We start from the raw sequence: 14,638 nt of genomic DNA on the forward strand, positions 1-14,638 counted from the left end.
ATGGGAATGGATTAATGTCAGGGCAAATGATTTGATTAGCAGGAGTTTGGATGAGCATTACAGGCTAAAAGGTAATTGGTGTGTGTCCCCCATTGACAGACCCAGCAGAGGGGGCAGAGTGGGATATCATCGTGAGGGAATTGCCTGGGAAGTCCTCGCCATTGACATTGGACCTTGTGAAGTTTCATGCCTTTGGGTTAAAGATGGGCAGGGAAACCTCCTGTTGATAACCAAGTACCACCCTCCCTTGATAGATGAATCGGTGCTCCTCTATGAACACTGAGGATGGCGAGAGCACTAACTGCGGGTAGCTGATTTCAGTGTCTACCACCAAGAGTAGCTCGGCAGCAGTAATACTGATCGAGTTGGTCGGGTCCTGAAGGACATAGCTGCATGATTGGGTCTGCGGCAGGTGGCGAGGGAACAACATACTTGACCTCATCCTTACCAATTTGCTGGCTGCAGATGCATCTGTCAATTACTGCCCCATCAGTCTACTCTCCATCATCAGTAAAGTGATGGAAGGTGTCAGTAACAGTGCTATCAAGCAGCACCTGCTCAGCAATAACCTGCTCAGTGACGCCCAGTTTGGGTTCCGCCAGGGCCACTCAGCTCCTGACCTCATTACAGCCTTGTTCAAACATGGACAAAAGAACCGAGTGTGGCATTAAGGAGCCCTGGCAGAACTGGAATCAACAGGTATCGAGGGCAAACTCTCCGGTGGTTGGAGTCATACATGATGCATAGGAAGATGGCTGGGGTTGTTGGAGGTCAGTCATCCCACCTCCAGGACATCTCTGCAGGAGCTCCTCAGGGCTGTGTCCTAGGCCCAACCATCTTCAGCTGCTTCATCAATGACCTTCCCTCCATCATAAGTGGGGATGTTCACCGATGATTGTTCAGTATTGCTGGCAACTCCTCAGATACTGAAGCAGTCCATGTTCAAATGCAACAAGAATTGGACAATATCCAGGCTTGGGCTGAAAAGTGGAGAGTAACATTTGTGCCACACAAATACCAGGCAGTGACCATCGCCAATATGACACCATTAGCTCCACCTCAGCATTCAATGGTGTTATCGTCAATGGGTAATAAATGCCGGCCTAGCCAGTAATGCACAAATCCTACAAGTGAATAAAATGAGAGACTCTGCAAGGGCACGAGTGTAGTCTTCCCCATTTAACACCATTTTGATTTAACCCCTCCATTGCTTTCCCCAGCTTTTTTTGTTGTCTTTATTGTACTGTCCCCTGCTGCTTGTTAATTGTTTATTCAGGTGATTGGGTGGTGGGTTTGTAAAAAAAAACTTCTACAACAGAGGTATAGAGTATGTAGACATTTGTAATAATGTATCCTGCAGTGCTAGGCTGATACCCAATATCAGAGGGGACTGTCTTGCAATGTAACATTGAGTAGATTGGGCCTAAACTCATTGGAGTTTAGAAGAATGAGAGGTGACCTGATTGAAACTTATAAGAATCTAAGGAGACTTGCCAGGGTAGATGTGGAAAGGTTGTTTCCCCTTGTGGGAGAGTAGGGGACCAAAGGGAAATGTCTTAGAATAAGGACTCATCTGTTTAATACAGAGATGAGGAGGATTTCTTCTCTCAGAGAGGAGTGAATCTGGAATTCTTTACCATAGAGGGCTATCAAAGCTGGGTCATTAAGTGTATTCAAAGCTGTGATAGAAAGATTTATAATCAATAAGGGAATCACGAGTTATGAGGAGAAAGCAAGAAAGTAGAGTTCGGGGTTATCTGATCTGTAACAATCACATTGAATGGCAAAGCAGACTCAATGGGCTGAATGGCCTATTTCTGCTCCTACATCTTATGGTCTAAGTAAAAGATTGATGTCTGGTTTCCTACTGCACAATCTGACTTCAAAACAAGTTAACAACTGACATTAGGAATATGAGGACATTAGGTTTTTATCATTCCTTTGTCAGTCAAAATCTCCTTCGCACAGCAATGCACGTACCTTTACCCAATGAGCAGCTACAGCTCAAGGTGGTAACTCAGCATCCACTTCTCAAGGCAAACCAGGGACTGACATCGAATATTGACCTTGAGCAGTGACACTCACATCCCATGAAGGAAGGGATAAAAATAATCCCTTTGGAAAAGTTTTTTACTGATGTCTCTTCCACCACCTACTGAGGCAGTGCAGTCCTGAAACGTAACACTCCTCACAAGCAAATCAGCAGCAAAAGGTATAAACATGTACAATCTCACTCACCCTTCTTGGCACTATCATGGAGATCGGCTCAATTACTCCTTTCAGCGTAACCAGCTTATAAAACCTGAACACCTCGCAGATGGACACGTCCAGCCCATGTTTTGGCATCACACCTGGAACATGTGCAAAGCAGCCATCAGCAAATTCACATCCCTCCCAAAGATAAACCGAACACTGTGGGTGCTGGAAACCCGGAACAATCATAGAGAGTGCTGGAGAAACTCAGTGGGCCTGGCAGCACCTGTGGAGAGAGAGCGAGAAAAACTGAGTTAAAGTTTTGCGTCCAAAATGACTTTTTCAGGGACAGTTCTGAAGAAGAGTTAGACTGGAATTGAAACCTTAACTCCACTTCTCTCTGTACGGATGCTGCCAGATTCGCTGAGTTTCTTCACCATTCTCTGTGTTTGCTTCACATTCCTCTCAGGTTTAATGAATGTGAGAAACCTACTGGAGGAAGGTCACTTTCCACAAAACAGCCCGTGGATCTAAATGGAACAAATTAGAACAGCTTCATTCTTGGCAGTGCCTTTCCCTACTTTTGGTTTAAATGTTGCTGACTGAAGGTTAGCTAATATATAATGAGCTTTTCCAACCTGGGATTTTGCTCCAGTGCTGGCCCTGAGGAATGTAAGTTCCTGCAAAACAATCTCATGTTGTGCTACTTGATGTGAGAAGACATTTGCCATTGTCTGAGAAACTGTTTGTGATGGTACGTAGTTCAGTTGCTAATTGTTTGCTTTTGGTCAACAGCAACCTCATACATCCTCAAGGTATAACCTTGTGGCCATATTCAGAGGTTTGTCAAGTTAAGAGAAATGAGTATTTTTGTTTTCAATATATTGCTTGAAACATTCTGAGTAGACGCTTGGACTTTTCACTACCTCACTGGGCAGTGCATTACGATCCCAGCTAATGTTAATACTTGAAAAGTTAGAGACCTGACTTGATAGACCCTTAGCTTTTAGTCATACAGTCACAGAGTTATACACACGGATACAGACCCTTCGGTTCAACCAGGCTACGCCAGCCATAATCCCAAACTGAACTAGTCCCTCCTGCCTGCGAGTGGCCCATATCCCTCCAAACATTTCTTATTCATGTACTTATCCAAATGTCTTTTAAATGTTGTAACTGTACCAGCATTCACCATTTCCTCTGGCAGTTCATTCCAAACACAAACCACGCTCTGTGTTAAAAAAAATTACCCCTCATGTCTTGTCAAAATCTTTCTCCTCTCACCTTAAAAATATGCTCCCTAGTTTTGAAACCCTCCACCTTAGGGAAAAGACACCTGTCATTCACCTCTCGTTATTTTATAAACCTCAGAGGCTTCCTCTCAATCTCCTACGATCCAGTGAAAAATGTCCCAGCCTCTCCAGATAACTCAAAACCTCCTTTTTCGGCAGCATCCTGGTAAATTTCTTCTGAGTCCTATGCAGCTTAATAATATCCTTCCTGTAACAGGGTGACCAGAACTGGGCGTAGTATTCCAGAAGAGGCCTCATCTATCTCCTGTACAACCTCAACATGTCATCCCCAACTCCTACATTCAAAGGTCTGAGCAATGAAGGCAAGTATGCCAAATGCCTTCTTCAACACCCTGTCGATCTGTAATGCAAACTTCAAAGAACTAGGTACCTGAACCCTGAGGTCTCTCTGTTCTTCACCACTGCCCTAGGCCTTACTTTATATTATATAAGTCTTGTCTTTGTTTCTTTTACCAAAATGCAATATCTCACATTTATCCAAATTAAACTCCATTTGCCACCCTTCACCCCGTTGATCTAATTGATCAAGATCTCTTTGTAATCTTAGATAATCTTCTTCACTGTCCACTATACGATCCATTTTGGTGTCATCTGCAAACTTACTAACCATGGTTTCTCTAATCTCATCTAAATCATTTATTTAAGCGACAAATTGAAGTGGACCCAGCACTGATCCCTGTGGAATACACTGGTCACAAATCTGAAAAACGACCCTCCACCGTCAATCTCTCTCTCCTGTCATTACACCAATTTGGTATCCAATTGGAAAACTCACTTGAATCCCATGTTACTGAACATGTTCACAAGAGTCTGCCAGTGTACATTTAATGCAAAGAATCAAATGTTCCTCAGACAAGAAAACCATGAGCTATAATTGCACTAGACAAAATTTTGGAAAGATTGCTGTACAAATACTAGTACAAGGATTCAAACCTCACACTATTCCTTTCATCTCAGCAATATCCTTACAAAATAGCAAACGTGTGAAAATTTATCATTTCTTGCTCAGGCTGACACAGCTGCAACTGATTTCCTTCTGGTGAATGTTTACACATCCACTTGCTCATCTGCTGGTATCCCTCTCTGAGACAGATAAAATTCCAAATTAAGCTCACTATTGCTTTAACTTCAGGGCAAACAGCAGTTCCCTAAAACTCAGTTTTCAGCTGTCTTGCCAGATTTGTTAAAAGAGAGCTTAAACCTCTGTTTCCTCCCTGCACTCTCTGGCACAACAACACACTAACTTGCTGACTCAAGACATTTCTGTATCTCTGTGATCCTAGATCCCTCTCACCAGGTAGCAGCACTGATTTTTTTTGTCTGCTTTTTTTTTACCCCTAACACACTTACACATAAAACCTGTCTTGTGTACAAAACTACAGATGTCCCAGTTTCAAGGCTGCAAAACTCAAACCTGAAACTAAACCATATCTTGCCCTTCTTAACGCACAAAAGATATAACATATGCATTAAATGTAGAGTGATATGTTGGTCTTAACCAATGGGGAAATATTACTGGAGCTCTGCCTTCGGTCATTATGGGCATCCCACCTTTTCAATCTCTCCCCCTCACCTGAGACATGATGACCCTCATTTAAACATTTGAGGTGTACAAGATGATGAGAGGCATCAGTACAGTGGATAGTCAGAGACTTTATCCCAGGGCAGAAATGACTATTACAAGTGGCCATAGTTTTAAAGTGATTGGAGGAAGGTATAGGGGAGATTTCAGAGATAGATTCCACAAACAGAGAGTGGTGGGCATGGGGAATGCACTGCCGGAAGTGGTAGTGGAGTCAGGTACATTAGGGACTTTTAAGAGACTCTTGGATAGGCACATGGAGGTTAGTAAAATGTAGGGTACGCAAGATCGTTTGATCTTAGTAGGATAATAGGTCGGTACAACATTGTGGGCCAAAGGGCTTGTACTGTGCTGTACTGTTCTATGTTCTATGTTAAACCATCACCGGTTGTCTCTCTCTCTCTCTCTCTCTCTTTCCAATGAGAAAGCAGCCCTGTGGTGCTTTGGGACTGCAGTGATGTTAGCTTTTAGTCCCTGTATTACTGGAAAATGGTAGATGGGTGCCATTAGAAGCTATGGAAGACCCTGCCTTGTTTCCATCGATATCAATCACAAACACTTCTGAAATAAATGGTACCAGTGTGAGATCTTACCCATCCCTTTCTGTGGAGCAGGTGAACGATATTCCATCAGATAGTGAAGGTACGGCTTCTCTGTGCTAATTTCATAATATCTAATGTTGCCATCTCCCTGTGAGAAAGGAAGAAGAGTTACAGTAATTAACCATTCTGCTGGGCGTGGGCGGCTGGGAGATTTTGACTGTAGCAGATCGTAGCTTATGTCATCTCCCCCTGTATCCATCACTGTGGCTTCGATTGGCAATGGATTCAGGTTACTACATTGAAAATGAAACTCTGTCAGCACCGTGCGACTCAGCCAGGGTGGAACAAACCAAAAAAAGGATGTGAACAATGGGTGTGGGACAGGGAGGCCATTCAGCCCTCACACTGCCTGCTGTGTCATTCACTTAAATCAAGGACCATTTCCACCTCACTTTTGCTCTACTTGCCTTGGTGCCCTGACTTGACAAAAATTTATTAAGCTCAGTCTTAAAATTTTCGAGAGACCTCAGGTATCTGCAGTTTTTTTAAAACATAGAACAGTACAGCATGGGAATAGGCCCTTCAGCCCACTGTGTCTGAGCTGACCATGATGCTATTCTAAACTAACCCCATCTGCATCCACCAGGTCCCATAGCCCTCTATTCCCTGCCTGGTCCTGTCTAAATGCCTCTTGCAAAGAGAAGAGTGACCCCTTCATGGTTATTGAAGGAATTCGAATTATATTTGGGAAAAGGGTACTTAATGGGCCACGTCTTGGAGAAGAAAGTTTCAGACTTGCACTTCCTTTTGTTTTAAACATGCTTCCTGATTTCTTTTGTGGTTCTGACTTTGAGATGCTGGTTTCTTACCTCCATAACCTGTGGAAATAGATCTCTGTACTTTCCCAGTAATATGCTTTTTAAGCAGCTTTTTACCCATCTCTGCAAACTCAGGGCTCTTGTTAGATAAACAAACAGCAAAAAAAACAAATTTCCTTCTCTATATTTTTTGTATCAGATTCAAATCCCACCACAGTAGCTGATAGTTTTTCCACTTGATAACAAAAGTGAGGAATTAAAAGCTAGTCTCAGTAATGGTGAGTGTGAAAATTATTGTTGATTGCAATTAAAATCTACCCGGTTCACTGATGTTCTTTAGGCCTACATGTGACTCCAGACCCACAGTGATGTCGTTGACTCTTAACTACCCTTGGAAAATGGCTGACCAAGCCATTCTGTATAAGGTCAACTGAAGCAGGGCAACAAGTGTCACATCCCTTGGAAGAATAATAACAAAAAAAAATGGATTATCCCAGATTCTCATTACATTGCTGTCCAGGGACCAACAGAAGCTCCAAGGTGATAGCTGATCTGTCATGAGTCTTACTGCTCTCCGGTCAGATCAGCATTTGGCTGAACGGGACCCATATATCTAAAAAACTCAATTGGAAATGGTTATCGGAGGGAGCTTGTATTTCAGGTAGAATCAGATCAGCCATGATCTTATTACCTGGTGTAGTAGGCTCAAGAAGTTGAACAGACTCCTTTCTGCTCCTTATATGTACTCTCATATATGTCATTGTAATGTTAGTGGCTTCAAACATGCCTGGTGTCCCAGGTAATGAGGCTCACACCACAGAAAGGCTTAGAACCTTCCCCCTCCCTGCTTTGAAGCATATTCATCTTTGACCGTGGCCTGGTGACTCAGTGGTTAGTACTGCTGCCTCACAGAACCAGGGCCCTGGGTTTGATTCCACCCTCAGGCGAGTATTGTGTGTAGAGTTTGCACATTCTCCCCGTGTCTGTGTGGGTTTCCTCCCACAATCCAAAGATGCGTAGGCTGGGTGGATTAGCTCTGGGTGAGGGGGATGTGGTGTTGGGGATGCTGTTTGGAGGGTTGGTGTGGATTTGTTGAGCTAAATGGCCTGCTGCCACACTGTAGGGATTCTATGATTCTGATGAAAATACTCATTAGTGAATTGAAGAATAAGAGGCGAAGCGTTGTGATTCTGTTGAGGCTTCAGGAGAGATTTCCCCTTTTGGGGGAATCTACAAAAAGGAGACCTATTTTCAGAATAAGGGTCCCCCTCTTAAAGAGAGATAAAGAGGAAGTTCTTCTGTCAGGAGGGTTGTCAATCTTTTCCATCTATCCCCAGAAAGCCGCACTGATTAATTTACTTGTTGAATATATTCATGGCTGAGATAAACAGATTCTTGAGCATTGGGGAGATCAAGGGCTGTGAGGAACACACAGAAACGTGGCACTGAGGCCAAGATAAGATCGACCATGATCTGACTAAATGACGGAACAAGCTTGACAGCTGCATGTCCTACTTCTACGCATACTGCTTAGAGGCACCATTGTCCCAGAGAGCTGGACTTTCACCAGACAGTGAGAGAGAGAGAAGTGACAGGAAATTTTCCCTAAGGCAGCCAGACATAACATGGCAAAAGAGGGTTGGTTAGCACAGTTGGCTGAACAGCTGGTTTGTGATGAGAGTGACGTCAAGAGCATGGGTTCAATTCCTACACCGGCCACAGTTGCGATGTACGTCCTGCCTTGTGAACCCACCCCTTCGCCTCTAATGAGAGAGCAGCCCTCTGGGACTATGGTGCCTTTATTCTTATCTTTAAAGCAGCAAAGTTCAAGGTGTAGTGTGTGGTAATGTTATTGCATTATTAAAACGTCTGTCCATTTTATAATTTCTGATAAATGACCAATAGTGTACCTTTCCAGCTAAATAAAGCATGTGAGTATCAACATCATAGAAGGGAAACAAGAGTCCCGAGAGTCCATCGATTTCCTCCTCTTTTATTGGCATTGATAAGTCTTCCTAAAGAAAGAAAATGAATCAGGGTTAAATAAAGACCTTGCATTTGTACTACACGCTCTGGTAGTGCAGGGGTATGTTACCGGATTATTGATAAGGAAACATGGGTCCTAATCAATTACTCATATATACAAGGGCTTTAATAGTTAGTATCAATGAGATGAGTGGATTTTAACCATCTAGTTCACTAAAGTTCCTCAGGGAAGGAAATCTGCCTTTCTTACCTGGTCTGGCCTGGATGTGACTGCAGGTTCACAGCAATGCTGTTGATACTTAACTGCCTTTTGAATTATTGACAAAGGCACTCAGTTGTTTGGGAATGCCCAAGTCAGGATGGTCTTGTCAGCGATGTCCATATCCATTGAATAGACATTTTTTAAAAAAAAACACAATGACATCTTTCATAAACGCATTAGAGATTTGTCTCCCTGGTATGGTGACTGTAGAGAGATGCAGCAGCCAATTTAATCACAGGAAGATCTCCCAAACAGTGAGCGATGAGCCACCTGTTGATGGCGCGGTTTGAGGGACAATGGTTGGTCAAAAGGAAAGACAAGCAACTCATCTGATGCCCACCCTCATGTGCCAATTATTGGTTCATTCAGAATTCTTAGGAAACTGGGCAGGGTTCATCTGCACAAAGTTTTCTTGCTGCTCACTCTTTACCCCTTGGATTTTATCCATTGGTGGTCAGTTTAACTTAATCCCATAAAAATCTTAACTAAAAAAAAAGTAATCCTCAGGGTGTGAGTGTCACTGTTTTTTATCCACCCTTGGGAAATGCTGGGGGGGACGGGGGGATGGGGGGGAGGTGTCAGTCTTAGCTGTGATTGGTGGCTTCAGTATAACTGATGGCTTTTAAAGATAATTCTGTGGACCCAGCTGAGTCAAGCACTATGGTATGGTACTTATTCTGGGGTCAGTCAGAGACCAGCGCCCGTGCGGGCAGTAGACTTCCTTCCCTAAAGAACTTTAGTGACCAGGTGAGACGACAATGGTCATGAAATGAACACTCCAGGAATACGGCCAACTACAGTTGGTAACTCTAACCCTGTCGCTGTTCTACATTCATAATGAACAGCTGTTCTGCAATGTAAGATAATAAAGTGTGAAGCTGGATGAACACAGCAGGCCAAGCATCAGAGAGCTGATGAAGGGTCTAGGACTGAAACGTCAGCTTTTGTGCTCCTGAGATGCTGCTTGGCCTGCTGTGTTCATCCAGCTTCACACTTTTTTATCTTGGATTCTCCAGCATCTGTAGTTCCCATTATCTCTGCTCTGCAATGTATTTCGTGTTTGATGCCATCCACCACTTCAAGCAACAGTACTGCAGACAGAGCCTGACCATTGCTCGGCTTTTCAAGGTCCGAAAGACTTGAGATATTTTCTTGGATCTGTTCTTTGTTATACTGACCTGATCCCAGAGGGCAATCTGCCTGGTGTTCCATCTGGACACACCTGTGGTGAGCAACCTCTTTGTATTTCCCAGGATCACCACACGGTTCACTTTGTGATTCTTGCAATTTGCTTCCTGCAGAGACAAAGCAGATAGACACAGATGTGGGATAAAGGAACATGAATAAGCTCATTCATCTAATCATCTAACTCAGTACCCTCTCCATACCCTCAGAACTATATCAAACTCCTTTGTAAACATTTAATACTGTTGCTTCAAACACGCTCAGTGGCTCATCACTGACTGGGCGAAGGAAGTTCTCCTCATCTCAGTCCTAAATGGCCGACCCTGTATCCTTAAACTGTGACCCCTGGCTCCAGATTCCCTGGTCATTGGGAAAATCTGTCCCACATTAACCCCGTCCGGTCATGTGTCTGACATTGTTCGTGCCTCTCCAGTCGTGTTTCATGTAAGACTTCGAGTGAAATGGATTTGCTTCAATCCTGATTAACCTTTTCAGCTGTTCCTCATAATAAGCGTGGTCGAACACTGCAGAGTGGGAACCAGGAAGTGTTAGCTAGAATAATAGATTCAACGTCCAATCAGGCACAGCTACAAAGTGGGGGAAGATGGATTCAATTTGCAGAGAGGAGAAGATGCAAGGGAAAAGTGAGACTTAAGTAATTTAACATTGGAACAAACTCCAACAGTAATTAAAAGCTGAAGAAGTAAGAGTCTACATTTGTAAACATTAGTTTTCAGTATCAGAGAGAGTTTATATAATTGAGATTATATAAGCAATAATTCTTAACTTGCTGTAGCAAGCTCAGTCTGTAGCTATGATGCCAGTACAGTCTGTGAGCTGTTCAGTACATTTTAATGAGATCCAGACCTTGAGTTGTCACTTCTGCACAATTTACTAAGGTGTGGTTCATCTTGGCAGTAACTTCAGATTTTCATGTTTAACTGTGCATTTACACTCAGCTGCCATTGCTGGATGATTTTTGCTTAATTAATGCTCAACATTTTTCACCTCAGCATTATTTTTACAGTTAGTTCTGATCTAATAATTTCTGCTGTTGCCTCTGTTTGCTTTTCCTGTTAAATCACACAGAGATATATGAAAGGACAGGAGGTACATTGAGCTTCTCTAGACAAATGTAAAATGCTGAACTGCAGCATCAATGATCTTGTCCTAACTCCAGCCTGCAGTTCCACTTAGCCCATGATGTAGCCTCATTTTTTTCTACTATAGAGGATTCCTTTTGAATGGCCCTAAGTGTAATATTGACAAGTTTTTACAGACTGCAGCCTCCAACAAATTAACACAGCTCAAAGGCTTCAAGGAGAAATGAACAGCCGAGCCACTTCTGATATTTAAACTGCCTTGTGTAGTGCATTATTCATGATGTGATGGTAAACGGAGATGTCAAACGGCAGTTTAAATATTTAATTCTGAAAATTATCTGTGTTGCTTGTCTTGCAAAAAAAAATCGAGCTAATGAAGAATAACATTCACAGTTTGACCTTGTGGTCAGTGTTTGGGGTGGACAGGGTTCCAAAGGTTCACGCAGAGTGTGGGCAGAGATATCAAGCTCCCTGTCTCTGAGTTTCCAGTGATTTTGGATGGTGACATCAATCCCACTGGCCTCTCTGCAACTTGCATCATGTTTGAATCACTCAGTCATGGACTTCACTTCCCCTATCCAACATGCTGACCCATTCGGGTGCTGACGAGTATCTCACTGACAGCTCAACATACCAGTGTTGGACAGCAGTGCCAAGTGACCTGCTGTTTATTCTGAACAAACCTCAGCCCATCTTCAGCTCTGCTGCCCCTATCCATTTCTGTCCCATGTGTTGCCCACCCCCGTCCAAGTAGCCCCTGCCCTGACTGACCCACACTTGCTTCTGCATAGGGCTGCCAGCTCTTGGACATAGTCCTGCAGCTTACATAGTCACATGCTCCTCCACCTCCACTTACCCCTCTCAATCTAACAGCCTTTCTACACATCTCCTATCTTTTTATATTCAATAAATAATGAAAGATTAAAATGGGGATGAAAGGTTATCTGGGATATGCAGGAATGAGGTTAAAATTAAGTCAGCCAAGATCTTATTGAACAGTAGTCATCCTGAAGGGCCGATGGCCTACTTTTGTTCCTTATTCACACTCTTGTAAATTAAATTTAGTAGCAAATTGGTTTCTTCTCCTTGGTGTTGTTCGCTGGAGATTAATCTGTAATTTCCAGAGACTGCTATAACAGCTGGCAACTGTTCTCCCAGAACGCCACTGCTTCAGATCTTCAGTCCCCTTCCTTCTATTTAAACCCTGCCGTAGTCTTCATTGGTTCAATTGCTCTATGTTTGGCTACGAGTCTGGCAACTGATCTTTGCACACTGTGCTTGATTGGTTAAGCCTGGGTGATGACTCAGAGCTTGAATAAACATAGAAGCTGCCAGAAACCAGAAGCTGAGTTTTAAGCACAATTCCTGGTGACTGATGGTCCTGAAATTTGGGTCTTTGTCCTGTGTCCTAGCATCGTTTAAGGGGACATCAGATTTCCAACCCATTTAATAGCTTCTTGGCATTTCAAACAAAACCTGCGTATTTTTGCTTTAAGACTGAAATTGTAGGTTGACATGAAGAACAGTTCAATTTGATCTGATGTAACTGGAAGCTGTCATTACCCAGAGGATAAATTAATCCACAATCCAAAGAGATGCAGGTGAGGTAAATTGGCCCATAGTGTTCATGCATATGCTGGTTACCCTTAGGAGTTACAGGTTTATAGGATTGGGGGATGGGTCTGGGTGTAATGTTCATAGATCATAGACTCCCTACTGTGTGGAAACAGGCCCTTCAGCCCAAGTCCACACTGACACTCAAAGCATCCCACCCAGGCCCACACCACCCCCCCCCCCCCCCCCCCCCCCCACCAATCTACACCTCCTTGAATACGACAGGCAATTTAGCATGGCCAATCCACTCTAACCTGCACATCTTTGGACAGTGAGAGAAAACCCACACAGGCACGGGGAGAATGTGCAAACCACACACAGGCAGTCGCCCAAGGGTGGGATCAAACCCTGTCGCTGGCACTGTGAGACAGCAGTGCTACCCACGGTGCTGCCTGTTCTTTGGAGGTTTGGAGTAGACTTGATGGGCCAAATGGCTTGCCTCCAAACTGTAGGGGTTCTATGATAATGGTGATATTGAGCCCATTGAAACCACCAATCAGACATTATTCTAATGAATCAGATATTACCAACTTCTAGTGCAAGAGTTTAGGGTTTTAAGTCACTCAATTTGTGACCACCAATGCTACAACGGTTAAATTAAAGAATATTCAAGACATCAGAGTTAGAGAAGGATCAACATCCTGATGGTTATAGGTCTGGAGGGGATTACACAGACATGGATGGATAGGGCCCTTGAGAGATTTGAAAACAAAAGATGAGAATTTAAAAATCGAAGCTTCAGGTGGAACCAGTATTGGTCAGTGAGCACAGAGATGCAGCAACTTAAAACATGGCCAGAGTTCTGAATGAACTCAAGAGAATCGGGGCTAGAATATGGGAGACCAGTGAGGAGTTCATTAGATTCATCAAGTCTGCAGTTAGCAAATGCAGAAAGAGGAGATTTATTTAACAAATAAGACTCTAAAATTGTCCTTCTATAAACTTTGACATTTTCTGAAGCATGCCTGAATGTTACCCTTTCGAAGGGGTTACGTTTTTTTTAAATCAGGTGCACTGCCAAAATAAAACTGTTTTTTAAGATAAGGACAATCTCCCACACTTTAAATCCATCAGTGTCTTTCCTTGAGATTCTGATCACTTCATTTATTGTTTATCAAGGTTTCAAATTCCAGTAGTGAGCTGGATCAGAGCAGTGGGCAGTTTAATTTTATAGCATTAAGCTGAGCTTCCCACAGTCAGCAATGTGTTCCTGTTGTGTCTAATACAGATTGCTGGCCTGTCTGCAGGTGGGCTCAAGCTCATTGAAAAATTAAGAGCTGAAGAAGGCCACTCAGCCCCTCAAGCCTGTTCTGCTATAGCTGATCACATGCCTGCCTATATCCTCTGACCCCTGGACTGTCCCCTCGACCACTGAGCTTTCAGTGTCTGCTTGACCCTCCTAATTTCTTTCCTGACAGGCAAACACAGAGACCACAGCCATTGATGACTGCCTCTCCATTGTCACTTTCTCAGCCAATCAACTTCCCCCACAGCAAAAGTGGGCGAGGTTGCCATGACAGTGGGTCTCACGAGCCACAGCTGCTCGACTCTGTGACCATCACTTTGCAAACCAGAGTCTCATAGACAAAAAGTTACCACCGTTACTTATTTACTGAGTGCAGTATCTATTCCAGAGCAGTCTGCCATTTATGAAGATAAGCACAGGGAAGATATTTCAATTTGCCCCCTGAGACCAAGCCAAAGGTGGTTACTAATAACCCCAACACAAATTCAAAATAAACTCCCTTACCCAGCCACTGGTTGGAATGTGGAACATACTACTGCAGGGAATAGTCTGGGCAAAATGGCATAAATGGATTTGAAGAGAGCCAAGTAAATAGTTTTTTTTTATTCACTCATGGAACGTGGGCATCACTAGCAGGGTCAGCATTTACTGCCCATCTCTAGTTTTCCCCTTGAGAAGGTGATGCTGTGCTATCTTATAGAATTGCTGCAGCCCATGTGTCGTAGGTAGAACCACACTGCCCTTAGAGAGAGAATTCCAGGATTTTGACCCAGCGACAATGAAGGAATGGCAAC

The 14,638-nt window shown here is 43.4% G+C and overlaps 1 protein-coding gene across 3 annotated transcripts in view; it reads right to left on the bottom strand.

Annotated features, from left to right (window-relative positions):
• Window positions 1-14,638, bottom strand: part of coro2ba (coronin, actin binding protein, 2Ba) — a 156,201-nt gene that overhangs the window by 22,275 nt on the left and 119,288 nt on the right. For all 3 annotated transcript variants that reach the window (XM_048563180.2, XM_048563182.2, XM_048563181.2), the window contains exons 6-9: window positions 9,875-9,991; window positions 8,359-8,463; window positions 5,682-5,778; window positions 2,239-2,351 (exon numbers count right to left, since the gene is read on the bottom strand). In XM_048563180.2, the coding sequence (XP_048419137.1) occupies window positions 2,239-2,351; window positions 5,682-5,778; window positions 8,359-8,463; window positions 9,875-9,991 (432 nt within the window). The remainder of the gene's footprint in view (window positions 1-2,238; window positions 2,352-5,681; window positions 5,779-8,358; window positions 8,464-9,874; window positions 9,992-14,638) is intronic.

Source organism: Stegostoma tigrinum, chromosome 33, assembly GCF_030684315.1.
Source record: "Stegostoma tigrinum isolate sSteTig4 chromosome 33, sSteTig4.hap1, whole genome shotgun sequence".
Classification (NCBI taxonomy): domain Eukaryota; kingdom Metazoa; phylum Chordata; class Chondrichthyes; order Orectolobiformes; family Stegostomatidae; genus Stegostoma; species Stegostoma tigrinum.